Source organism: Condylostylus longicornis, unplaced genomic scaffold (assembly GCF_029603195.1).
Source record: "Condylostylus longicornis isolate FDR11 unplaced genomic scaffold, ASM2960319v2 ptg000135l, whole genome shotgun sequence".
Classification (NCBI taxonomy): domain Eukaryota; kingdom Metazoa; phylum Arthropoda; class Insecta; order Diptera; family Dolichopodidae; genus Condylostylus; species Condylostylus longicornis.
In genome coordinates this window covers 8558992-8585043 of record NW_026578103.1, presented here as the reverse complement: position 1 = coordinate 8585043, position 26052 = coordinate 8558992, and the positions used below count along the sequence as shown (strand labels likewise).

Below are 26052 nucleotides of genomic sequence, written 5' to 3'. Positions count from 1 at the left end.
TAACATGGAAGATTTTATGTAACATGGATTTTATGTAACAAAAATGTAGTCTCCACTTAGATTATCAATCAAAACGAATTAGATTCAGAATTTTCGAATAATTCTAAAAATCGTAAATTAGTTTGGCATAGAAAAATTTAGATATTAAAAAGTTAAATAAGGATTTTTATTCACACAAGAATGAAAATTGTACAACAATGTCAGCAGAAGAGCCAAGTAAGCAATTTTTTATTTGGAGTTTTTAAAAAAAGTTTATCACACATCTACGACAATTTTTTTTGAAAAAATGGTATTTAGCCACTTCTTTATTTTCACACTAGCGTAAGCTAAAAAAATTATTCAAAGTTCATTACTTTTCTCTTATGCAACACTTCTTGTAGTAATGAAACAGTCAAGCCTCAAACTTTGAATTACATGTACAGTGTGTGATGGCTTTGCAGGCAGTACAAGTCATACATTCAGCATATGACTCCATCTTGACAACATTTAATATGACGATGTGTTAAAAATCATGGGTTCCAAGGTAATAATTTTTACCAAATTACTTAAAAACTCAGCCACTTATAATTATTTTAGTTTTCCTATTCTTGAAAATTCCCACCTTCGTTATCAATAAAATTTTCCTTGAAATATTTTATTACGTTTAATCTAATTCAACCTAAGTACGTATTGAAAAAAAATGGAACTACGTCTTTTTATATTTCATGATTCATAGACAAATTTTCATTTCCTTGTAAATTTTTAAAAGTAAGAATTTCAGTGGCCAAGAGATTATGGTTTTATGACGAGTTTGAGCTCTTAAAGAGTTTAGTCCAAAAGTAATGTGGCAAATTGAAATAAAGTTTATTAAATTACATTTTCTTAATAGTTTTACATTCGCAGATTATTGTTATAATTTCAAATTGGCTTTTCATAAATATTTGGTTATCACATAACACAAATTAATTCACAACACGCAAACATTAACAAATACAATTTTAAAAATTTTAACAAATCAACTCAATGATTGAGTATTAATTTTGAAGTTGTACAGCAGGTTCCAACAAATATTTCATAACTTTTAAATATTTTAATTTTCTACCAGCCCCTCTTTTCTTGACAAATCAATGAACTATCAAGACAAAACAACGAATTAGAGCGAGTATTGTGTTTTAATACGATCTGCTTTTTGAACTAGTCCTTATTATAACTACAAACAATAATAATATATAATAGCCTTTTCTCAAAATCAAAGTTAATACGTAAAAATTATGATTCATCATTCTGATTTACTGTGTAGGAAAAATTTTAGTTTACCTATAATTGCTTTTTTTTCAATTACAGCACTGATATTATGAATTAAATATTAAACATCAAATAAAATTAAATCCGTATCTTATCTCACGATTTTTGCGAATATAAAAGGAAGAAAATTTTCTAACAAAGTCATTATTTTTCTATAATTCACAACAATAACAGCATAAAAACTAGATTAAATTAAATATGAAATTCGCAATCGTTTTGATTAGCTTTCTTGTAGCGGCTACAGCTACTATTGTACCTCGCCCTGGATTCCCAGAGGAGGACACTTTCCGTGGTCGTGTAATTAATGGAAAACCAGCACAAGTTGGAGAAGTACCATATATTGTTTCGTTAACAAGCAGTCCTTCTGGTTCACACTTCTGCGGTGGTTCTATCATTCATGAACAATGGGTTCTTACAGCTGCTCATTGTATTCTAGGGGGATCTATTTACGTTCATGCTGGTCTTCATGATAGAAACAATAAAAATGGACAAACTGTTCGTGTAGAAAGAGTTTTCTCTCATGAGAAATATGGAGGTGGAGTTGGGCCATATGATATTGCTTTGTTACGGTTAGAATCACCATTGACTTTAAGCGATCGTGTTGCTATTGTTTCATTGCCAACAGCAGTATCACAACAAAATGGTGTATGCAGTTTATATGGATGGGGTAAAGACACACCATGGGGTGGATTACCAAATCTTTTGCAAACCGTAACAACAGATTTAGTTCCATATGCTGAATGTGCTCGTAAGTTACCAAGTGGATCACCAATTCACTCAACTAACATTTGTTCCGGATCACGCAATCAACAAATCTCAGCATGTAATGGTGACTCTGGTGGTCCATTAGTACAAAAAGAAAATGGAGAAACAGTTCAAGTAGGTGTTGTTTCATGGGGATACATTCCATGTGGCCAAGCAAATTATCCTTCAGTTTACACACATACTGGATCTTATTTGGAATGGATAAGAAGCAAACAAGCTCTCTATTAAATAAACAGTCCTACTTTTAAAAATCAAACTTTATTTAAATAATATTTGTATTTATTTCATCATTTCATCATAAATCATTTTGTAATAAAATTGATAATTTTAATTATTAAATAAATTAAATATTCGAAAACATGTGCTTTGTTTACATTAAGTGTTCCTTTCTCTAGTAAATTTTTAACCATAGTGATAAATATTAACTCATTTTAAATGGGTATGTCATAAAATATTATTTAAAATTTGAAAAAAGGCTAAATTTACAGGAAACATTAAGCGAATTAAACTGTAAGTGCTCCATGAGTCTCGAAAAATGGGCGAAAAATCTAAAATCAAGTCTACGATTAAATTCGAATACTGCTTAAATATAGAACTATAACCTAAAAAGAATAAAAATCAACTGATCAAGCTGTCTCAAAAGATTATTTGATGCTATTTTTCTTTTAAATAACGGAGGGTCAAACCAGTGGTACCAATGTTTTCTTCAAAAAGTTAAAACACTGCTTGCAAGGGCCATTTTTTTACTATGCCATTGAAATTAGTTTTATTACATGCTAAATTATATATCAAATTTTTGCACACATTTGCGATGAGAAAAAAAAAATTGAAAAAAGCATTATCATATTGGTTATCTTGACTCTTAGCAAGCATTATCTTGACTCTTGACCCATTATCAAATGGGTCAAGAGTCAAGAAAAATAATTATATTTTTGAATAACATGACATTTGCTGTCAGTTTGTTGTCGTAAGTTTACCGTAAGCGGCATCAAAATTTGAAAAAACCCTATTTTGAATAACAGTTAATTTTAACGGTCGTTTCGTTTTTTTAGGGTCAACAGATCAATGCCGCGGTAGAAAATCTACTACTCTTGTGCATTTACAGAATTTAAAAAATATTTGTGGTTCCGATACAATAAATAGTCAACTTCAGTTCTTCAATGAGTTTCAGAGGGGGGAGATAGGTAAAAATGTTTTTCTACATGAATTGGTCTTTACTAGAAAATAAGTTTCTAGTAAAGACCAATTCATGTATAAAATTTCAACTTTCTATCTTTAAAGGTCTAGAAGTTTTGTATATGCCTTTTTTTTTAATTTTTTTTGGAAAAGCCCTAAAAAGACAGTAAATTTTAAGGGAATAGAGTAATTTCTACTATGTATCAGTCGTGAGATAAAGTATGATGTCAAACAGTGTTGAAATGATGACTTTTATCAGACTCTGATTTTGCTGTATCTGTAAACATCAGACTCAGATTTTGCTGTATCTGTAAACAGTACCTTAAATTGATGTCTTTAAAGATATTTTGATGTACGTGTTAGTAAAAATTATTATAAATGGTTAAAAGTGTTAAGTTTTTTATACTTTTAAGGTCTATTAACCTTACCACAATCCATATAAAGCGTCAAACTTCTTTATTAAAAAGTAAAATGGCGTCAAATAATCTTTTGAAACAGCTTGAGCTGTTGATTTTTATTTTTTTTAGGTTATAGTTCGATATTTAAGCAGTATTCGAATTTAATCGTAGATTTGATTTTAGATTTTTCGCCCATTTTTCGAGACTCATGCAGCACTTACAGTTTAATTCGCTTAATGTTTTCTGTAAATTGAGCCTTTTTTCAAAATTTAAATAATATTTATGACATACCCATTTAAAATGAGTTAATATTTATCACTATGGTTAAAAATTTACTAGAGAAAGGAACACTTAATGTAAACAAAGCACATGTTTTCGAATATTTAATTTTTTTAATAATTAAAATTATCAATTTTATTACAAAATGATTTATGATGAAATGATGAAATAAATACAAAATATTATTTAAATAAAGTTTGATTTTTAAGGACTGTTTGATTTTTAAGGATTTAAATAAAGTTTGATTTGAGGACTGTTTATTTAATAGAGAGCTTGTTTGCTTCTTATCCATTCCAAATAAGATCCAGTATGTGTGTAAACTGAAGGATAATTTGCTTGGCCACATGGAATGTATCCCCATGAAACAACACCTACTTGAACTGTTTGTCCATTTTCTTTTTGTACTAATGGACCACCAGAGTCACCATTGCATGCTGAGATTTGTTGATTGCGTGATCCGGAACAAATGTTAGTTGAGTGAATTGGTGATCCACTTGGTAATTTACGAGCACATTCAGCATATGGAACTAAATCTGTTGTTACGGTTTGCAAAAGATTTGGTAATCCACCCCATGGTGTGTCTTTACCCCATCCATATAAACTGCATACACCATTTTGTTGTGATACTGCTGTTGGCAATGAAACAACAGCAACACGATCGCTTAAAGTCAATGGTGATTCTAACCGTAACAAAGCAATATCATATGGCCCAACTCCACCTCCATATTTCTCATGAGAGAAAACTCTTTCTACACGAACAGTTTGTCCATTTTTATTGTTTCTATCATGAAGACCAGCATGAACGTAAATAGATCCCCCTAGAATACAATGAGCAGCTGTAAGAACCCATTGTTCATGAATGATAGAACCACCGCAGAAGTGTGAACCAGAAGGACTGCTTGTTAACGAAACAATATATGGTGCTTCTCCAACTTGGGCTGGTTTTCCATTAATTACACGACCACGGAAAGTGTCCTCTTCTGGGAATCCAGGGCGAGGTACAATAGTAGCTGTAGCTGCTACAAGAAAACTTATTAAAACGATTGCGAATTTCATATTTAAACTTAATATAACAATTTTGTTGTTATTTGTGATGAGAGTTAAGAAATAATGATTTTGTAAGGATATTTTCTTTCTTTTATATTCGCAAAAATTCTAAGATAAGATATTTGCTTTTTTGTGATAACATAGAAGAGATTATTGAAAAAACCGGTTTTAAATTCTTGAGTGGTGGCTTATCAATTAAAACGAAATGTAATTAAGTGGTACACATAGAACAATAAGTTTTTTCCTTTGTGTATGTTTGTGATTCAACTTTATATACATAATGCATTTTGATGAGTAAAATAAATCAAAAAGTGAACAATTACTCTTATTTTACTTTTACTTGCAATATATTTTTCTTTTTAGATTTAAAATTTATAAGCAATACCTTTATAAATATTTTTTTGCTTTGCAATATTTTCGCGATTGGGGGAATAGGTTTTGGTAGCTTAGACAGAATAGTCTATCAAACACTGAGAATTGAAGATGAAAATTTTTGATAATTTATTGAACTGAAACAAAAATTCAGTAGCGAAACTAATTTGAAATGTAACTAAAAATCTTTGATTTAATAAAAAAATACTATATGCTACTTGGCATATTGTCAAAAAATAGATGTCTGACGAGTTATTAAAACTTATTACAGCTATAGGCAACATGTTCCTTGTCTAATTTAGTGAAAGTGATACAAAATATTATCAAAATGCCTTTTACACTCTTCCTTTCAATTTTAAGGATGTTAACAAGCATTTAGTTAACATATCTAGAAGGCGAATTTCGCTCTTAGTAGAATTGCGCTTTGTGCCACCCAAATTCTCTGAAAACTTCACCAGACAGTTTCGATAAGAACTAGAGCTCAAATATCTAATTTCAAGAAATTCTATCAATATGCTCCGTGGATATGATAAAAAATCTAAAATCCCAGTTCGGTTTCCGAGCCCTGATCTTTCAATATTTATTCATTTAAATTTCAAGGAAATTGGTTGATTATTTGTCTTTATAAACACAAAAATGTAAAATCGGCCTGTACAAAGATCTACCTTCCGAATTTTTTTATATCCCAAAAATTTATCAATCCGTGTAAAAGCCAAAATAAACTCCCATTTAAATTTCATCTAAATCGATTTAGTCTATCTTGAGAAACACGCGTGCACACACAGACAGACAGACAGACCAACATTTCTTGTATATAAATAACAGTTAATTTACGTTTCGTAATTATGGAGAAGTGCATTTGCACCGAAAACACGATACGCAAATTTTGTTGCTATCATATTACCTCTCTTATTGTATGCAATGCGGTTGATAAAAAACGCAAATTTTCAAATAATTTGCTACCACTTCTACACGAAATTTTTGTTGCTTCAATAAAATTCTAATGAAATTAGTTTAGACTTTCAAATAAGATTTTCCGTTCAATGTAATTTTCCACTCAAACGTCCCATTTTTAATGTGTTAGATAATATGAGTAGAATTATTATTCATATCTCTTTGTAAAGAACATTAATCGCAGCTTATAAGATTATTTCAAGTAGTTTATTTGGAGTACTCAGTACTCCTGATATTAACATATCATTCAAGTTTTAGCTTTTGTAATGTGGAAAACCCAAAAAATTTTATAAATCGCTTATTATTGTAATTATGAGTAATTTCAAGATATTTTGGAATAAATTTAGAAAATTCAACGTCATTACACAAATGGACACAAAAAATTTTTGAATTTAATATACATAAACATAATGTCTAACATTCAAGACGTTTCGAAATTTGCCCGTTTTTTTATTTAATATAAAATGCATGCCTTAATTTTCAATAGCACACTATTTAGTTAAATTCCAAAAAAAATAGGCAAAAAATGTGTGATTGTATTCTGCTTCTCCGTGTCATTACAAAACTTGTATACCTTTGACGGAACAAGAATTAAAATTCGTAGACAAGTTAACTGAGTCAAAGTATTAATCCTCTATAATAAAATGTTTACGTCTTCTAACTCCAGTTCAAAGTTGTAAAAGTGCATGTTGTTGAAAAATTGCTGTGTACAAAAAAAATGGATTTACAAGCTCCGTAAAAGCAAGAAAGTCATGAATTGATTGTCATAAAAAACTACAAAAGAAACGAGCCTTGAATTCAAATTCAAAACGGGTTGAATAGGACTTTCAAATTAGACCTAAAACAAACTAATCCAAGCTATAAACTGTTTAAAAACATAACAGCCCTTGCAACATATTTGCTTATGCAAATTTTCAAATCTATGCACTGAATAATTTCTGAGATACGGCCAAATAACTTTTGGCAGCTATCACAAGCGCTTATGAGGTTTCAACAACTTTTAACGAAAATAGTTTTAGGTGAAACAGTTCCTAAGATATAGCGATAACTTTTTAAGTTGTATGGCAACTATCGGAAGAAGCCAAGTAATTTCAATGACTTTACCTACATAGGGTATAATCGGAAAGTAATCAAAATGCAAATTTTGCAGCATCGATGCAAAAACAATTTGCTGATGCTATACCGATGTGATGCGTTTACCTTGTTGATGCGGTATTACTTAGACTTTTTGAACACTTTCTAAATCATATGTTTTTTGGCGTTTATTTTGAAAAGGTTTGTATATTAGTATTAAAATTATTAACAACTGAGAATCTATTAAAAATTATTTTTAATTTCAATTAAGCTTTGGAGATTTTAATAACGTATAATGGAAAGTTTAAAAATATTAATAATAGAAATAATTAACTTTATGCATAAAGAAATAATTATCTTTGTTAGTTATTGAGTTAAAATAATAAATTATTTGCTTGTCAGCTTCCACTTAAAAAACTTTGCATCAATACAAAATCACAAACAAAATTGATGCACAAGCTGATTTAATATGATGCGCATACGATACGTATTTTTGACATTTTTGGACACCAAACTTTAAGGTATTACCATATTGATGCATTTTCGTGCGTGATTTTTACATGATTACACATCGATCTGCATTGATAACTTTCCGATTATACCTTTAATTTAAATAAGGCTATAATAAATCATTTGTGAAAATTTGGAAAACTTAGCGCAATAGCTTTTGAACTATTGTTGGGACGGACGGACAAACGGGCGAATTGTCAGACGAACAGACATGGTTAAACCGACTCAGAATTAGACGCCGATCAAAAACATATGCTTGAATCCATATCTCATGAAATTATTCTTAGTGTTACAAACGGTCAGGCAAATTTTAATTTAAGAATATAAGTTCGTACAAGTGTAAACACAAGTTTGAAACTGAAATTTCCATAGGGAAATGTCCTATTATACAAATTTCGTGTTTTATTAAATAGCTTTTATTGAGTTGAGTTTGCTAAAATTTTAATTTTTTCGTATAACGTATGCATAATTTAAATGAACGAATTTTGTTATTACCCAAAACTGACGTTGTTCAATAAATATTCGACTCTTTTTCTATTTTCTTGCGAGAACCAGTCCTTATTATTTGAATTTATCTATTCGGCATTTTCTAGCTAATTAAATTTAAAAGTGTAATAAGTTTATTAAAAGTGTTTTCATTGACTAATTATTAATTTATAACTTGAGGACTAATATGAAAATATATAGAGGACATATAAAATTTATGTTCACAGCCCAAAATCAAAAATATTTTAAGTATTCATTTTGTAATCAGAACTCCTTAATTAAGATATTATGTACTTAACATTGAAGTGAAAATGCGATCAAAACAGTTTTACTTTAAAAGTGAAACAAAAGAATTTCGAGTAGTTAATGTGGAAATATGTGCTCGAATTTTAGAATTTATTTATTTTTTAATTCAAAATACTTAAATGATGGTGTATTACAGATAGTGTACACCATCAAGAAATCTATTAAAAAAAATCTAATTTTATTTTACCCTATAAATCGATTACTATCATTATGTTGTAGTACACTTTTTCTCGAAATGACGCCATTTGAAATAAAGAAAAAGAAAAAAAAACTATAAATAATTAGGACACTACAAAATATCCTTCACTAACAAGCAATGCTAATAGATAATTAACAAATGAGATCAAAAATAATAATACAACATAAGAGTACTTTAATAAATACTATAAAATTTATTATAAGAGTCTTATGATATTTAAAAGTCCACACTTTATACAACTAAAATTATAAAAGCGCTTTCAAGGTGATATCGTAAATTGCGTCTATTAAACATATCAGTAGAACCTTGATAGATAAGTTAAAAAGTGATTTTTTATAAAAATTATTAGAAAACCCCGCCAAAAACGTAAATTTTATAGTAAATTACATCATAATAAAAAAATTTATATGAGGAATATTAAAATTACAAATGTATAAACAATGTAATTTTCGAAAGATCAAAACATCTCAAGACTATGAATCGTTTTGTAAACTTACTAACAAAATAATTGACTTCGTTTAACTGAGCTGAAAAATAACGTTCTTTTTTTATGAAACTTAAATAAATATAAAAAAGTTTAATAAGTTTTAATTACAAACCACACTTTTATAATAAAACCATAAACTTTACACCGGGAAATTGAAATACATTAATAAATCTTCTGGATTCGAATATTTGAAATGTAAGCCATTAGACTAAATTACGAAATTAACATGTCCTTAGTTTGCTTTAGAAAAAAAAATAAATTAACAGCCCGTCAAAAGATAAATTGAGTGAAATAAATTTAAGTCAAGATTGTTTAGATTATAAAAACAGGATCATTATTATTTGGATGTATTGTGCTCCGATGTACAAACATGACGCATCCCCTAGATAATTTAGAATATCTTACTTAGACTAATTTTTCATGTAAATAGATTATAGAAATAATCTAATTAAATAATTGGTTACGCTTGCTATCAACTTCCCTTTGTTTCTATAAAAATACTCGAAATAATAATAATAATAATTAATTATAATAAATTCTTGATACACCGTTTATATTTTATCAAAATTTTTTTTTCAACAATTCAACGTAAGAGTGCGCGATAACCGCGACTTTTTTAGCATGAAAATTTTAATTATATTTTAATAAAATTCGAATTTAAATTTAATTTTACCTAGGGTTTCCCATAAATTTAGTCATAAATACATTGTTTACGTTTAAAAAAAAAAATTTAAGAATTTAATCTTGAATCTTATCAGATTTGATTTAAATTAATTCTAAATTTACTTTGTATTGTAATTTATTTTACTTCCTTCTTTGTTCTTTGATTATTTTTAATTTTCCAAATAGAAAATAATTAGAACAGAGAAGTTTTTTTTTATATTTTTAGAATCTACAAAATCCACACTTATTTAAACCAAATTCAATATTTCTGTATTTAAAATTATTGAGCGTTTCAATAATAATTCAATTTTCATCTTCATATTCAATAGCTTGACAAAATCTGAATTCCTTACTGCTTTTAACTGATTCAATATTCTACAAACTTATCAATATTCCAAATTTTTTGATCATTTTAAATTAAAAATTATTATAGTGATTAATCGGATATAACCGGTCTGCTTAATATTTTTTGAATTACTGATGAATTACCTTAATAAATTGGGTAAATTTAAGGTTCAAAATAATCAATAATTTAAAAATCATGAAATTAATCATTAAAAATATTACACAATATTTGATTGAATAATGATAAAATTTCAATATGACAAAAAAAAAAAATACCAAATTTCAAAAGTCCAAAAATTCATTTGGAACAAAATGGAGACCTTGCTATTTAACTTGAATTACATATTTTATAAAATTTATCAACTCAAAAAAAAAACCTCAATTTCAATGTTACAACTTGTTATCTTTAACTAAAACTGGACTATATAAATCATTAGAATTTAGGAACGAAATCAATCAAAGTCAATAGTCTCATCCGTAATGAAATCATTAATTATTTTAATAATTTGTGTTGCAGTATCATTTGCAAGTTCTATACCACATATAGGATTTCCAGAAAATGATTTGATACGTGGTCGTATTATAAATGGAAAATATGCAAAAATTGGTGAAGCTCCATATATTGTTTCGCTAACTAGTACCATTGATGGTTCACATTTTTGTGGTGGTTCAATTATAAATGAACAATGGATTATTACAGCAGCTCATTGTATATCATCAAATCTAATTTATATTCATGCTGGTCTTCATGATCGTAACGAAAAACTTAATAAACAAACAGTACGTGTTAATAAAATTTTTGTACATGATCGATATTTTGGTGGTGTTGGACCTTATGATATTGCTTTATTATATTTGGAAAAACCATTAAAATTAAATAAACGAGTTCAAGCTATTGACTTACCAATTGATTATATTCAACAAATTGGTAATTGTACACTTTACGGGTGGGGACGAGATAATACAGGTGGTTTACCAAATATTTTAAAAACGGTGACAACTAATTTATTATCATATTCGGAATGTTCTGCTAAGTTGCCATTTACATCTCCTATTCATGAAACAAATATTTGTTCTGGATCAAAAGATATAGGTATATCTGCTTGTAGTGGTGATTCTGGCGGACCATTAGTACAAAAAAATGATAATAAAACTACTCTTGTTGGTATCGTTTCATGGGGCTATATACCATGTGGTATAGAAAATTATCCATCTGTGTACACACATACTGGAGCATATCTTGATTGGATTAAAGATAAACAAAATTCGTTTTAAGTTGTTTCAAAATTTAAAAACAAAAAAATTAATTAGCTATAATTTATTATAAAGAAAAATCGAAATTTATAATTTTATTTGGAGAAAATTAAAAATACATGCTTTAAAATTACATACTCAGATTACTGTTTATTTCTTTGCTTTTGATTTTGTGACTTTCTTTACGATTGTTTTATGGCAACTGCCATACAAATATAAAAAATAATTTTAAATATTTCAGAAACTAGTTTGAATAGTCAGATTATTAAGGTGTGCGTTATAATAGTCGATTAATTTGTTGTTTTGAATATTTTTAAGCAATAAAACGTAGGATAACGGAAACTGAAATGTAATCAATAAAGTCGCTCTAACGATTTGTTGTAGTTGCAGTGCAGTGATAGTTTTAACAGGCTTTGTATATCAAAAGGCTTTACATTAACATGGGCTGTAAGTTCTAGAGGAAAAGCTCTTGCTTTTCCCCTAGAAAAACATTTGCATGCGGCAGATTTTTGCAATTGTGTAAAAAAACTTTTTTCTGCTTGTCCGGACAATTTAATTCAACTTTAAAACTAATAATTTTAATGGTATTTTTATTATTTATAAGATTTGTCTGCATTCTTCTTATATTTACCTAAATCGTTTCTTATATTTTAAAATTATTTCTACTCGCTTTCTCGTAATGCCAATCTTACTCAACTTCTTCCATTACTAATTCCTTGTATAGTAAGTACTATTTTTTGTTTTGTTTGACTATAAAAATTAGTAAAAAAATTGCAAATTATGTTTTTTACCTAACTCCTAAAAATATGTTACACATATATTTTGTAAAATTTTCAATTCGATTCTCGATTTTTTATTTATATTAAATTTTAGTTTTTTTTTACAGTTTAGAGTTCACCCACCTGATTATTATTATCAAAACACATACTTTATCTTATCGTTACCTCTGTTTTTCTTTTGATTATTTCCAATTTAGTTATCTATGATTTAAAGTATTATTTCATTAATTTAAAGTAAAAATTAAAATTGTAAAATGCTTACTTTCATTTGAGAAAGTACTTTTTCTCATTACTATAGTTAATTAATGATTGGACTCTCGGTGAAAAAGGAATTTTGCAAATTTCCTAATTAATTAATTATAGAAAAAAAAATGGTTGGCGCAACAGGGTTCTGGTCTGATATACCTTGTCTGGAAAATACAATAGAAAGTTCAAGTAAAAGTTTAAAACTTCAAAATTTAAATAGTAAAATTTTTCAAACTTTTCAATAATAAAATCAAGTAAAACTAAAATATTTGCTTTGTGTTATCTACAATGAAATTTTTCAAAATTTTCCACTTATATTAAAATGACAAAAATTTTTCTTAACTCCATTTTAACTTTTTTTTAAGGCAACAACATTAATTCTCTCACATTTTCAAAATTTATCGCAAATTTTTTTTGTTTTCGTTAACAATACTTGTACTGTTGTTTATTTTTTTCTATATCGTAAAGCATTGTCAACAGTTCCAAAACGCTATAATATTGTTTGCTTTCAAGATTAAAATTATTTCATATTTAAAACACAAACACGCTAACACACACACAGAACAGGACATGCAGAGTTGATTTTTTTTTCTTTTTATTTTCATTTAATTTTAATAAAAATACTTTTTATTTCATAAATTTTTTTTTTTATTAAAATTTTAATTTTGTTAAATACAATGATAAATTTTTCTTTGTTAGTCATTGAAATGAATTAAAATGCTAGTTTAAATATTTACGCTATAACCATAAGAACACTGAAAGCGTTGAGGTCATCATCATTGTCATAGGACAATGTACAGAATAATATTATTTTTTTTATTATACTTGAATATTATTTTTTTTATTCCTTAACAATTTTACTGTATCCTTCCAGTATAAATACTGTCAAAGCTCATTTATTTTTAATGCTAGTAAGAAAATAGGGTAAATATGCAATAATTTGGTTATTTACCAAACTAAATTTGAATAGTTTGGTTGAAGTATTATAATTGTTATTAGAGCACAAGGTTTCATAATACAAATTTTTTTAAAAATTTTTTTTTTTTGACAAAAATCGTGTAACTTAATTATTTCTTTATATCTAACGAAATTCACCATTATATTTCTAATTCTAGCAAGAAGATTTTGAGTATACATTTACTATGGTTAATTTGCAAAACTATAGCTATGAATTGTGAACGATGCAGTTTAATAATTTGACATCAAATCCAATTTTTGCATTTACTATCATTGCGCAGAATAATAGATTTCTTGAAAACAGGATAATAGATTCTTGATAATATTGTTTGTCATATTCTTTACTCAAATACAATTAAAATTGAAATAATTTTAAAGCAATTATTGAATTTTAAACGTTAAGAGAACAGGTTATACGACAAGAATAGTGAAATATTTTTATATTCGAAATTTGTGAATAGTTTTATGAATGCGACTAGGTTTTAAAACAAACAGTTCCATTATTTTTTATTGTAATAAATTTTCACGGGAGCTCTGTATGGCTATAATCAATGAATTTTAGATCTATAACAGCGAAATTTACTTATTAGAATCAATCGAGTAATAATTTCAAAATTTTTAACTAACAGAATTAATTTCAATTGTTCGCTACCAGCAAGGCAAAACATCTTAAGTCGACTTAAGATGTTTTGACTTGCCAGACGTTTTTGAACTTTTGAATACTAAATCTATATTTTGCTCTGACTCCGGTGTCTCTAGCCCCCTCCGTTTCCATTTTATGGACCTGGTAAAACCATCTTAAGACCATATTGTTCAATTCTGCACAAGGCAAAACATCTTAAGTCGACTTCAGTTACGCGTGTTTACTATAGACCTAAAACAATTTAGTTTGTCAAGTATTCCTACATATACGAAGTTTCCCTATGTTTTATTGATTAAACCGTTTTACGTTTCATAATTTTTCCTATGTTTTATATTTTTAATTTTCATATATTTTCATAAAAGTTGCGCTCATTTATTTTAATTAAAAGTTTAATAGTGACTTTATCTCCCATTATATTTAACTTATGTGCGAATCTATGTTCCTTTGTTATTTTAATTCCACATAAAATTCACCTTATTATTTTTGTACATCACATTTTAATTTATTTACTCTTGTATTTTGTTCCTCTGTATTTTCTGTATTTTATTTTTACATTTTAAAATCCTAAGCATTAACATAATGCACTAAACGTTAACAATTGTTTACTGGGTACGTGCTTAAAGCTACATTCTCATACATTATGTGTTCTTTTAGAATATATTCATATTTAGGTAAAATTGAGATAGGTGCTATATACTTATAAATTATCACGTTAATACAAAATGTATATAAGATTAACTCAAACTACAATTTTGTCATATTTAATTTTTGTCAGTGTTATATTAATCTGTTATTTTAACAATAATTAAACTTGAACAAAAAAATTGCAAACATGTGTTATAAGAAATAATAATAATGCACAAATGCAATGTTATTATTATTCTCACGAAGTAGAGATGGTGTGAATTATACCATTATTTGATCATATGGTAATATAGTTAAGTATTTTTGAAAATTTAAAACAATTGATTTGTCTAAGAATGAAATAGAATATTTCCGAAATATTTCACATAACCGAGTAAGGTAGATGCACATATTTACAGGGTGTTAACTGCCTTAAAAGTATGGACTAAGTAAATGCGTAGCTACTTATGCTATATAATATTATATCTATTGTGAAGCTTATCTGTATGTAAAATTTTTTTATGAAGTCGCTAAATTTTTATAGGTTCCAAGATACTTGATTTCGTCTCTTCTTATTTATCTATTGTATTTCTTAGTACCTACACCTTTGTTTATGTGCCGAACATAACTATTAAATGTTTGAATATCATTTTAAAAGCCTACAAAAATTATTTATCTCTTGAATATACACACTACCTATAACTTGAATTTTTCATTCTTCATTTTCCAATATTGTTCGTTTTACAATTTTAATCATTGAATTGAAGTAATATTGCAGTCTTTTTCTAATTGGAAGATCTGGCATATCAATAATTTCCTTGTTATACTTGTCCTGGTATAAAATTTACCAAAAACAAAATAGTTAGCTGCTGAAAAATTTCTTTTACATCCATTTTTTCTCTACATTGATTTAAAAAAAGAATATGCACAACTAGTGTCCAAAATTAAGAGGCTTATGAAGGAAGTGAACGAGTTAACCTTTTAGCTTTTCTTTAGGAAGCAGACAGACATACCATTACTGCTCGATTGTTGTAGGCCATTACTGCTTTAAAATTTTTCATCATATTGCATTCAATTTGTAAAAAATTACAAACTGTTTGATTTTTTACTTTGTTGAATGTTTGATTTACATATGTAAGCGCTTTAATATAAACCTAAGTTATACAAATAAGCAATCTAACTGTTGCAAAACTAAAAATCGCATGTTTGCCTGAACCCCTAGTTTTATTTTTAAATTCTCAATTGTTTCCAAATTTAGTGATGTATTGGTTCTCATTTTTATTGATATCCCCTAAATTTATGCAACAAAAAATTATTTAATATTATTAAAAAAAACTAATAGTAAAAAACTTTACATACCGTTAGCTTAATCGACTATATTTTTGAATATCATTCGAAAAATTTGTAATTTTTTTTTTTAATTTGCATTATGAAAACCAATTAGGATCGCTAAAGTAAAGCTTGTCAAAGTGAAAGCTTTATAAAATCTTCATGTTACTATGAAATAAAATACGTTTTCAAAATTATAATGAAATTTTTATATTTTTTTGTGAAATGTGGAGCTAGCTATCAATTCAAAACCCTCACCAAAATTAAAAAAAAAACTCAACACGAACTCATAATATTTAAAGACTATATAAGTATTTTCACCGCACATACACCGCACATTTCGTCCTGTATGTTATTTTAAACCTAAAGCTTTAAAATAACAAGCAGGACGAAAAACCTAAAATAACGAAAAACAAGAAATCGTTAAACAAATAATAAAACAAAGAAACAAACACAAATTAAAAATTTATACTCATTTACTGTATTTACCTTATGTTTATCAAAATATCATATACACAACATATTTCAGTAAATATCATCTAAGCACATATGTGTACATCAGACAAAATATTATCAAGCAAACAATAGTATAATAATATTATAGTGAATAAGAGCAATAAACGTCATCATCATCACGCTCTATAAATTCACATATTAGTGAAAATCGTGTGTCTCATATTTACTTTGTATTTAAATGGTGGCTTTGAAATATCCTTTTCTTGTTTTTAACCATTTTATTTTTATTTTTACCTTTTAATAAGGACGAGAAAGATAGGAAAAAAAAGGGCTACGCAGCATGTACCTACGCGATACACACCTTTATTTTTTCCTACACTTTTTATTTTTTTGTATCTTTTTTAATGAATATTTGTTTAAGTAATAATTTCTAATTAACCAAAAATAAAATAAGAAAAGAAAGAAAAGAAAAAAATTATTATAATAATAATACGAGTAAAACGCAAAAATGTATATACGAAAGGTAAAATAAAAAAACATTACATACAAACATACAAAAAATTTTATAAAACTGAAGTTGCTTTTTTTTTTGCGTTGTTATTTTCTGTACATGTTTATCTATGTATATTGTGAATTGGCATGTCCTTGGGGAATTTTTATAACAGAAACAAAAAGGAAGAAACAAAAAACAAACAAATAATAATAAAAAAAATTACAATAATAAAAGGATAAAATTAAAATGTAAAGAGGTTTTCGCGAAATAATAAATGATAATGAAAATACTAAATAGAATAGAATGTACTCAGTAGTGCTTTTAAACATGAAATATGATAATCAAGTTAAAAAAAAAAAAAACAAAAAACGGGACAAAAATCAAGTAAATTAAAATAGAAATAAAAAAAAAAAGTTTAAGTAACTAAGGTAACATTAAGGTAACTAACAATTTTTTTGTAATTCTAATGAAAAGGAACAAAAAATTATGAAAATCATTATACGACAATGTGAAATTGCTATAACATGTTATGTAAATGCAAGAACTTTTAAATTATAGAATATACAGAATTATTCTTAATCCATATACATACTATTTATTTACAGAATAATATACAAAATGGAATAGATTAAAGAGTAAACCGCATAAAGGATAATTAATTCATCATTATTTTAGTTCATATATTCTAATATTTTTTTCCACATCTTTGATTGTACAATATAAAATATTATGATCAGAGTCCCTTACATCCAAATTGCAATTCTATCTTTAGAAATGCTGATTATAGAATTGTGAAAATAATACAGTTTTACTGTATAATTTCCACATCTGAAATGAGTGCATGCAAACAAAACTCAAGTATTTTTAAATTTCATTCAGATTAGAAATAATTTTATTGAATCCAACTTAATCATAATATTATATATTTTTAAATAGAATTTTATTCTATGTACAAGTGCATAATATAGAACCCAAGATTATTAATTTGTTTTAGAATTAAAATCAAGTTATTCAAAAATATAAATTCAAGTATGCTAAATATAGTTGATGGCAGATTAGTTTTGCATTAATATATTAAGATAAAATGTCTTCCGATTTTATTGACCTTCAAAATCGAACAACCTAAAGAACCAAACTGAATCGAACTTAAACCAACAACCTAGATATAACCAAACACAAACGAAATTGTAAACACTACGGAAAATTCCCTAATATAATTAGATTTATACTCTACTTAAGACAGTATAATGTTAGAATGACAATGCTGTAATACTTAAGCAAAAAAATAGAAAAACATGAATGTTATTATTGACGTTCTATATAACACTATTTCAATGTGAACAAATTTGAAAATTAAAAATTAAATTTGACAAATAATTTGTGAATAGTTTTATGAAAATGACGGAAAACAATTATTGATAATTTAACTATGATATCATAAATATTATTAATCCATAAATTCTTTATTGACTCTGAAAGGGTTAAAAAAAATTTAAATAACATTTTATATTGTAAAAGCTCATATGAAACATTAAAGCATTTCGATATCATTAAAGCTCATAAGATAATGTGGATCTAGGTAATGTAGTGAATTATTTTTGATAATAAAAGGTCATCCTAAATATATGCAAATTTTTAATTTTTGTTATACATAATTCAAATCAGTTTATAGAAGTTGTGTACAAACTAAAAGTAGTTATTATTTTCGAATATAACAAATTTGATTTCATTGTAATGACAAACTTCTGGAAAAATTAAATGTTCACGATTTTATAAAAGTATAACATTTTTAGTAAATTTTTAAGGTATGCTAAAAAATTATTTTGCAAGATTCATTTATAATTTTTTTTTGGTTAACTTCATTAAATAAATTTGAATGTTTGAAATAAAGTAAGACAGAAAAGTTGTTAAAACCACTGAATTTTCATTAAAATAATTTATTTAAATTCAAATCTCGAACCTCTGAACATTAAATCTTAAAAAAAATTAATCAATCAATTGCTTGTTGTTATTCTATTTCCGGAAGAAAAGCATTGCAATTACATTCTTTACACATTTTCTTCAAATTGAAAATTTATAGTCAAATTATCTTACACCAAACTGGAATAAAAAGTAAAATCACGTTCATATTATAAAATTGCAATTAAAATTTCTTAAAACTTGCAATGTTTTTTTTTGTAGCAATCAACCAATAAAATATGTTATAAGATTTTAAAGTTTTCTAATTAGATCATCAATTAGAAAACATCCAAACTTCTCTATTATTATGAAGAAAATAGGAAAAGTTACTTTTCAAAGATTCCAACAATATACCTCTGCATTCCTTGTTAATATTTCAGTGAAAATTTTGAAATTTATTCAATCGCTTCTTAGTATTCTCTTCTTTCCTTGTTTTACTTGAATACAAAAATTCTAGATCGTTTCAAGGAGCCTTTTATATACCGGGTGATTCAGAAAGGTAGACAACACCATATACCATTGGTTAGAATTCGAACTTTAGGGAAATTTTTCACTTGTTTTATTTTTTCAGTTTTTTCTAACCAGATAATTTCGTAAGAAATTTTTTTATAGAGTTTTGCCCAGCTACTTAAGCTTTAATTTAAGTCCTAAAACATGAAAAACATTTTTATGTTACAGAAGATGTAGTACAAAAATCATTTCTATGTCAAGATTTTAAAGACCCTTAAAGGCAAGAATTTTAAGCATTGTAATTATCAACTATAATTAATTTTTGACGACAAAAGTCACTCGAAAAAACACAGTTGACATTTTTTAGAACTGTTATTTTCAATTTTAATGTTTTTATTGAAATGTAACAAATAATAACATAATTGAAACGAAATTTTATACAAATTCTTTAATTGAAAAAATTGAATTTAAAAAATTCGAAAATTTTGAAAAGAAAAACTAAAGTTTTGTATTACGAAAAAAAAACAAATCTAGTAATCAAAAATTTTTTTTCGAAACTTTTCTTGGTAAAGAAATTGATAGATTTTTAATTTTTGCCAATTTTTATAAGAAATGGTACCTATATGGTTTGAAATTTTTAAATGCATTTTCCTCAGATTGGGTGCAATTTAAAAATTTAAAAAAAATATTTTCGAAATCTAGACACCATTTGGCATCTGAAGTTAATTTTTAAAGGGAGCGAATTTTTAAAGGTATGCCATATAAATTTTGACATTTATTTTAATTGGAAAAAACTCTTTTTAATAGGAAAATTTAATTTTTTGAAAAAAGTGGAGTTTGTAAATTATATGGTATTTACATAATGAAGGGATTAATACATAAGCATAAAGTTGATGCAACTAAAGAGGTGTTCCAGGAAAGCAATTATGTAATTTAAAATATGCGATTGAGTAGAAGTAGATTTTTAAGGAAAAAAATCATAAATTTTTTGCCGAATTAGGTGAATTTCATAAAAATTTTGTTGTTTGTTTTGTGAAATTTGCAAATTTTTGGCTAAAGAATTCGTATTTTTCGAAATTTTTTAATAAAGGAATTTTAAATTGAATTTAATTTTAGTTTTATTAACACCTGGTTTGATTTTAATTTAATTTGTGGTTTTTGTGCTATATCTTCTGTACCATAAAGAATTTTTTAATGTCTGGGGACTAAAATTAAAGCTTAACTGGACAAAATTCTATAAAAAGATTTCAAGGTTTTATAAAATTTCTTACGAAATTATCTGATTAGAAAAAACTAAAAAATAAAACAAGTGAAAAACTTGATTTTCCCTAAAGTTCGAATGCTTGTTATTACGCAACATGTTTATTTTAAACCCTTTGCTAGGCCTTTCAAAAACTATTTGTTTGAAGCTTCTATCTTTTTTAGAACGAAAATTATAAGCAAAACAACTTGGATAAGTAAAAATTTCTTGAAAATCCCTGTAACTTGAAAACCCTTGCGATTTCGCACCTAGCCCGAAACAAAACTTTTACCCATTTTTGATTCTCTAACCAATAGTATATGTTATTGTCTCTCTGAATCACCCCGTATATGCAACGAAACAAATTATTTTTTGATGAAATTTTTTATTTTGTGTATATGCACATTCATTCACTCCGCTATTGAATTTAATTTCTATTTAAGAACAAGCATATAAAAGACCTTGTAAAGGTATAATAATATATTTGAAGAAACTCCGTACACTACGTGTATTCAATAACAATTTCAAATAGATTACATCTATACAGGGTGAACCTTAAAATTTGTTACTAGATAAAATTACATACAATAAATAAACTAAGTCAAAGATGAAATGTTTAACCTGTAATAACGATTTTTTCTTGAAATCCATCAGTTTACAACCGAATTATCTCGAAAACGGGGCATCGAACAAAAAAAAAATAGAGGCAATTTGAATACGAACTCAAAATCTTAAAAATTTAAAAAAAAAAATTTAATAAGAAAAATTTTTTAGTAATTGGTCAGTTTGTGAAAAATTTGACAGTTTGTTTTTAACTTATTTCCTCAATAACTTTTTAAACAGTGCCTCAAATGAATTTCAGTTTTCCTTTGCATATTAATTATTTAATAATCGGTTGCTGGTTGTGGAAATTATAGCCATTTAACAAAAACCTTCAACTGGTATTTTGGGGATCGAACATACATTTGCGCCCCCTTCTCCCCTCCACCATCAAAGTTTTTTCATAAAATTGTCACACTTTTCTGCACCCGTTTATATTATACCACTTTACTGGTTTACCCTATATAAACAATATTAGAGAAGAAAATAAATATTCTTGTTTTTTAATATTATGGATATTGGAAACTTTTCATGAATCAACATTTAAGTCACTTAAACATTTAAGTCAAGTTTAAGATTTTTTAACTTAACCAAAAATTTACTATGTACATGTACCTTACGGAAACAAAAGGAAAGAATAAGTAAAACTTTTCAAAAAAACTCTAACATTTAAGTTTCGTTGGTTATAAACTATTTTAGTTAATTTTCAATAATCCAGTGGTTCACCCTAATCAACTCGAAGAAATTTTCCATTTACATTTTTAAGTTAGCCTTATAGTGCTTAGTACTTATCTAAAAATGAAAATATGCCAACACAAATATCAAAATCCTCATTTGCCTAGTCAACATGCTCTTAGTAATATTTAAATTTTTCAAAAATTTGCCTATTTTTAGGCAAAATTGTGAGATTGTTGTAGAAATTGGGAAAGGCAAAACGAAAGAAGTGTTGACATTACCATTTTCGGCTCATTACCAAAGAATTTAAAGACGAGGCTTTACGGACGAGGACTTAAAGGACAAAAAGAACCCTTTTAAGTTTAAAAATTTTATATAATTTTTAAAAGCTTATACTTCATTAACTATTGTAGTTAATCAAAAGCAAAATTAGTGGTATCGTACTAAAAAGCTTCATATTGTGTACCATCTATGTACTCACTTATAGTCATTTTGTATTTTTTTTGTGTTAGTTCATTAGTTTGTAGTTAGTTCATTTTGTGTAAGGAGCATAAAAAATATTGGTAATCTCTTAATTAAAGTTTTTTAAACAACAATTCCATGGAAATGGAATAGAAGTGATTAATAATATTTCATTAATTTTAAATTAAGCCTATTGTATATGAACTAGGTGTACCTGTGCAAGTGTTTGTGCAAGCTTCCACATTTCGAAATTTTTAACTCATATATAGGTATAGAAGAATTTCTCATATATAGGCATAGAAGAAAGTACTAAAATATAAAAATTCTTATATTATGGTCCTTTTGGGTCTCATGAATATTCAAGAAATTTTAACACCAGTTTTTCCTGGAAAACAAAAAAGAAGTTTTCTTTAAAAAAAAAAAAAAAATGAATAATAAGAAAAGTTTTTTTTTATGGTTCTACAAAATTTTACAAGAAAAATACAAAAGAAAAGTAAAGGTATAAAATTTACACTAAAGGAAAGTTATAGAAAACTTGATTCAAAAAGTAGATATGTGCTTATTTATGTATGCAAAAATTTATATAGTATGTAAACTTACAAGAGACTTTTCATTTGTTAAAAATATGCTTAAATTCAAAAAAAATTTTTTTTTTGGTAGAAAACTTTCTAAAAAAATTGTTTTATTCATTTACTCGTATGTATACCTGCCTTGTACATGTACTCGTATGTTACTAGCTATTGCATACTTTAAATTTTAGTTTGAAAGGAATTTTTTTTTCGAAATTTATAACAACAATTTTATTTTAATTCTTTCTGATAGAATATCTTTTACTTATTAGCACTTTTCACAAAGAATTTTGAAAAAAACTTCTTATTAGTTTCGCTCTTCCTGTCCGTCTGTTCGTGGACATGTTAACAAAACTTCTACACCCTTGAAGATAAACTGAAATTTATTTTTGTACAAAATAATTTTCATAGACAAGCATTATAAACTATTCTCGCCCCTCCCTTCTTTAAAAGTTTTAGCCACCCAAAAATCCTAAAAATGCTATTTCAAACTATTTGTTGTAGCGAGTGCATAAGCATTTTTTAAATTTTGCAGGCGCAGAAAAGTATTGGATAGCTTTTCCTTTCGCGACGTTTTAAACTTTAAATCGTCTTTTTTTCAAATTTTTTCTATCAGGTTTCTTCTAAACCACAGGCTATAGGAGTCTGAAATTTTAACATCTTTTAGACAATAAACAGTTCATTCCGTTGGAAGAAAACTTTGGCACCTTATATTTCCGAAGCTGTAAACTTTTCCAAATTTCTATAAATGCAGAAAGCTAACGGCAAATGCAATTTTAAATTTTTTCTTGTTTTGTTTCAAAGACTGGACTGCATAAATCCGCTCATTCTAAATGTATGCAAATCTTGAAATAGTTTCGTGTATGAATGAAAGAAATTTTAATAATGTAGGTCTAGGTACAAAGCTTGTTATAAAAGCAGTATTTTCACTTGTTGAAAGCAAAATTACTACAATACAAAACATTGGTTTGACCCAACTTTATTATTTATTAAAATGATATTCCAATTTGAGAGAACTTTTGATTTTATTGTTTTTTTATATATAGGAAAAATTGAATTTTTTTAATAACTATTTTTCTAACTATATTAGAAATTGTAGGTACTTTGCAAAAGAAGGTTTAAAATTTTTATTCAGAAACTTTAAACATGGATCAAAAGCTAGAAATTACACGTCTAGCAAATTATTTATTCAAAAAAGCTGAGTGGAATTTCTCAAAAATTGCCTCTCCAATATCTCAAAGAATTTTTTTTTTAATAATATATTTAATATACATAAACTTTCAACACATTCTATTAAAAGCTCCATATGTTAAAGAAAATTGGATTCGGTTTTCAGGAAAGTGAATTTAATTTTTTCTATACAATTATTACTTTATACAATTTCAGTGCTACAACAAAATTTAACTTTACAGTTGTTTGAATTTCATTATTTCTTTCTGATACCAAGACTTTAAACCAGTAGTCGAAACTTCGATTGACCTTTTCACAAAGTGAATAGTGCTTGTGAGTCTTGCAGGGTGCCTGGACTTTTATAAGCACTTAAATACAAAATCGGTTGCCAATCATTTATAGAGGCTTTGACATGAAAAACCAATTCTTTGCTGCTAGCGAATCGATCTCTAAGCCGTAATCTCCATAACAAGACTTTACAGTTACTTTGGTTTGGAATGAAGTCGGGCATTTCCGAATCAAAACCTTAACTCTATTAATATTATAGATTCTTTTGGCAAATAATTTAAATATAATCTCCCTAATGTGGTAAATTCAAAGGGCTATTTAAAAAACTGAATTTGGTAATAATTTCAAAATATCCTATAGCAATGAAATATGACATTTAATATAGAACGATATTTAATTCCTTTATTTAAAAGAAAGAAATTCAAGCAAAATTTTGAATTTAATGATATTTTTATTCCAATAAATTACTGACTACGAGTATATGAATTATCATCCTATCAAATTTCGTATTTTGATATAGAGTTCTTTATATAAATACCAAGTATGATATGGTGTATATAATATTATATATATAGATCCATGTATATAATATATATATATACATACAAAATACCCTTTTTATGAAAATCCTAAAGAAAAATCTTAAATGCAAATATTTGCAAATCAACAAAGAATATTAAAATAGAATATTAAAATTGTGATTATATTTTCCTAAAATATTATTATAAAAGCAATCATAAATTTTCATCTACCAAGTGAATCCAAAATATTAAATATAAAAACAAGTTATTTAAATATCATTTACCTATAAATTTAATTGTGTTATAATTATGATTCTGTTTCGAGAACTTAAAAATTACGAAGTGTTAATGTTATAGCTATGATCTAATAGACCCAAATATCAAGCAATATTGTTACCGCTACCCAATGCGTAACTTTTATTAATTTTTTAGTGAAGTTGCTACACGAAATTTCTTGGAAAAGGACACAGAATCCCTAGGTATTTTTACAACTTTAAAGCAAAATTAATATCAATCACATTTTGAATATGATAGCGAAAATGTAAAAAGCGGTGGTTTAAACTGGGTTATAGTGTCCTATCGTAATTGCGATCATTTTCAGCGAATATAATTATTAATTTATTCGTGCTAATAACGAGAATTCCCGCCATTTGAAATTTTCAATAATGCATTTTGCAACTATACCTCAAATAATTAAGTGAACGACATTTGCGTCTATTTTTGTTTTATATATGTAAGAAACTCTGACATTTGTTAGAATAATATTTGATAATTGGAGATTGGAGCTTCTATATCTGTAGTGGGCTGTAAAAGTTTCGAGCCCACTACAGGTCAGGACAAGATTTTTGTATTTTGCAAATAATTAATAAATTAAGTTCAACCTAATGAACCACCTGACAACTGTTCGCCAAAACTCGGCCAGAATATTTCTGAAATACAAGTGCACAAAAATTTTTTTAAACACGCAATTACCCTGTACAGAATTTATTATC

The 26052-nt window shown here is 26.6% G+C and overlaps 2 protein-coding genes across 2 annotated transcripts in view; one reads left to right on the top strand and one right to left on the bottom strand.

Annotated features, from left to right (window-relative positions):
- The window catches only part of LOC129615160 (uncharacterized), a 30707-nt gene extending 19087 nt beyond the window's left edge, over positions 1–11620 (top strand). Inside the window, exons 6-10 of the mRNA XM_055530255.1 lie at positions 1471–2271; positions 2538–2559; positions 3102–3233; positions 4421–4588; positions 10863–11620. Coding sequence (XP_055386230.1) covers positions 1471–2271; positions 2538–2559; positions 3102–3233; positions 4421–4588; positions 10863–11620 — 1881 coding nt within the window. The remainder of the gene's footprint in view (positions 1–1470; positions 2272–2537; positions 2560–3101; positions 3234–4420; positions 4589–10862) is intronic.
- Positions 4129–4986, bottom strand: LOC129615358 (lectizyme-like). The gene has a single exon (XM_055530516.1). The coding sequence runs from the start codon at positions 4956–4958 to the stop codon at positions 4164–4166; it is 795 nt and encodes a 264-aa protein (XP_055386491.1). The 5' UTR covers positions 4959–4986; the 3' UTR covers positions 4129–4163.
- Positions 11621–26052: the final 14432 nt, after the last annotated feature.

Coding starts and splice junctions, on each gene's coding strand:
- LOC129615358 (XM_055530516.1), bottom strand. CDS start 4,958: ATGAAATTCGCAATCGTTTTAATAAGTTTTCTTGTAGCAGCTACAGCT.